Source organism: Fonticula alba (genome assembly GCF_000388065.1).
Source record: "Fonticula alba strain ATCC 38817 unplaced genomic scaffold supercont2.1, whole genome shotgun sequence".
NCBI classification, from domain to species: Eukaryota; order Rotosphaerida; family Fonticulaceae; genus Fonticula; species Fonticula alba.
This window is the reverse complement of record NW_009242971.1, coordinates 3,286,973-3,289,539: the sequence shown is the minus strand read 5'-3', so window position 1 is coordinate 3,289,539 and position 2,567 is coordinate 3,286,973. Positions and strand designations below refer to the sequence as shown.

Here is a 2,567-nt window from a genome sequence, read left to right as displayed (position 1 = left end):
CCCCGCCCCCCCGCTCCCCACCCTCATCCAGGTTTACAAGGTCGTTGTCAGCGGGCCTCAGCATCGCTGGGTCATCTACCGTCGGTATAACGATTTCTATGAGCTCCATGCCAGCGTACGCACCGCCACGCCCCGCTCTCCCTGCGCATCTGCCTCCTCATGCTAGTCGCCAATACTCACGCTTCCTCTTGCCATCATCATCATCATCATCATCATCGTACATATACACACACTCCACGACACACATGGGCATGCATAGTTGGTCAAGCTCTTCCCCAAAGAGAATCTCCCTCTGCCGGCCAAGCGCCTGCTCGGCAACAACTTCGACCCGAGCTTCATCGAGCAACGCCGCGAGGGCCTCCACTCGTATATCCAACGGGTCCTCACCCGGCCGCACCTCCTGCACAGCCAGCCGGTACGCGACTTCCTCTCGGATGGCAGCTCGGTTTTCGACCCGAGCGCTTCGCCGTCGGCCGGCGGAGGGATAGCCATTCCCCCGGGTGGCCATGCGTCGACTCTGGCCTCGCCAGCCGCTTCGATCTCCTCGCACCCGCAGCACCAGCACCTGGTCAATGCGGCCTCCGGCGACCAGTTGTCTCGGTCACACGCCTCGACCGACTCCTCCTCGACTCTGTACTCGTCGTCGCCGAGCGGTGGCCCGGCCGGGTCCTCCTCTTCGGCCACGCTGGCCGGGCCGCATGGCCCTGGCGCCGGTTCGGGCAGTCGTCTGGCCGGTCGGCCCAAGAAGGCCGCTCTCAATGATTTCGAGCTGCTGCGCGTCATCGGGCGCGGGTCTTTCGGCAAGGTGGTTCTCGTTCGCCACAAGACCACCACGCGCATCTACGCCCTGAAGGTCATCTCCAAGAAGGCTATTCGCCAGCGCGACGAGGCCAAGCACATCATGGCCGAGCGCAATGTCCTCGTGCAGAATGTCAAGCATCCCTTCCTGGTGGGCCTGCGGTATTCCTTCCAGACCCCGGAGAAGCTGTACCTGGCTCTGGATTATGTCAATGGCGGGGAGCTCTTCTTCCATCTGCAGCGCGAGCGCTGCTTCGAGGAATCGCGCGCGCGTTTCTATGCCGCCGAGATTGTCTCGGCTCTGGAGTACCTGCACAGTGTGGACATCATCTACCGCGACCTGAAGCCGGAGAATATCCTGCTGGATGCGGAGGGCCACATTGCCCTGACGGATTTTGGCCTGGCCAAGGAGGGTGTCGAGTCTGGTCGCACGACCAGCACTTTCTGCGGCACGCCGGAGTACCTGGCTCCGGAGGTCCTGCGCAAGCAGGACTATGGCAAGGCCGTTGACTGGTGGTGCTTGGGTGTGGTGCTTTTCGAGATGATCGTCGGTCTGCCGCCCTTCTATTCCCGCGATTGCAATGAGATGTATGATCGGATTCTGCATGATAAGCTGCGCTTCCCGCAAAAGGTGTCCAGCTCGGCGCGCTCGCTCATTTCCCTGGTACATATGCCATCCACGCGCTCTTGCTGCATTGTGTAATATGCTTCCTCGATGTTCAGAGTGCCGAGGCGGGTGAAGATACTCCCCCTTTTGCCCTGCGCACGCACACGCACATGCACACGCACACACGCCGCCTCGCCTCGCCTCGCCTTCGCGCTGGGTCCTTGGGTCCCTCCTGCCTGCCCTTTTCTCTCCCTCCCCCCACACCCCTGCTCCCGCTCTCTAACCCTCCCGCTTCTGCATTTGCGTGGCCAGCTTCTTATCCGTGATCCCACCCAGCGCCTGGGCGGGTGTGAGAATGGTGCTCTTGCCGTGCAGGGGCACGAGTTCTTCAAGGACATCGATTGGGCCCTGCTCTTCAACCGTGGCTACCAGCCCCCCTTCAATCCGCAGGTGGACGGCCCGCTGGACCTGCGCAACTTCGATCCCCAGTTCCTGGATGAGCCGATCCCCGAGTCGCTGCGCCGTGAGTCGGCTCTGGCCGAGGCTGCGTCTGTGGCCGCGGCGACGGCCGCCTCTCGCGGCGGCGGTGGCAGCCCCCTGGACGGGGGTTACTCCACGTCCGGGGCCGATGCCGCCTCCACCCTGGAGGAGGGTCGCATTGTGGTTGATGTTGAGATTGATGACGCCTTCGCCGGGTTCAGCTACGCCGGTGACGAGGACAGCTTCCTTTCCGGGGCTCTGGCCGATGACGCGTTCGAGAGCGGCTACTCCTACTTCAACCGTGGTGGCGCCGCCGGGGGTCCGGTCTTCTGAGCGACCTTCGGTCCTGTCCCTCCCCCTCATCCCATATCCCCCCTGTGGCCCACCCAATGAGGATGTGTCTGTCCTAAGCATATTGTCGGGGGAGAGGAGGAAGCCCCCCAAGAGTGGGCATGCACTCCGGTGCATGCCCCTTTTGTGCCCGACTCTCCCCTCCGCATCGGGTGTCCCTTCATTTTTACCCCCCCCCCCCCCTTTCCCCCGCCCTCCTCCCTCAAATTTCGTGGCCGCCGCGATAGCGATGCTCTTCTCCTTTCAGCAGCAGCAGCACGTGTCTTTCCACTGGGGGGATACCGCGTGCGCGCGCAGTGTTTCCCGCACTCCTCTCCCCCTCCTCTCCCCC

The 2,567-nt window shown here is 63.1% G+C and overlaps 1 protein-coding gene across 1 annotated transcript in view; it reads left to right on the top strand.

The window, feature by feature from the left end:
- H696_00703 (AGC/SGK protein kinase) overlaps window positions 1-2,416 on the top strand; it is an 8,154-nt gene extending 5,738 nt beyond the window's left edge. Inside the window, exons 3-5 of the mRNA XM_009494586.1 lie at window positions 32-115; window positions 260-1,462; window positions 1,718-2,416. Coding sequence (XP_009492861.1) covers window positions 32-115; window positions 260-1,462; window positions 1,718-2,218 — 1,788 coding nt within the window. The 3' untranslated portion in view covers window positions 2,219-2,416. The remainder of the gene's footprint in view (window positions 1-31; window positions 116-259; window positions 1,463-1,717) is intronic.
- Window positions 2,417-2,567: the final 151 nt, after the last annotated feature.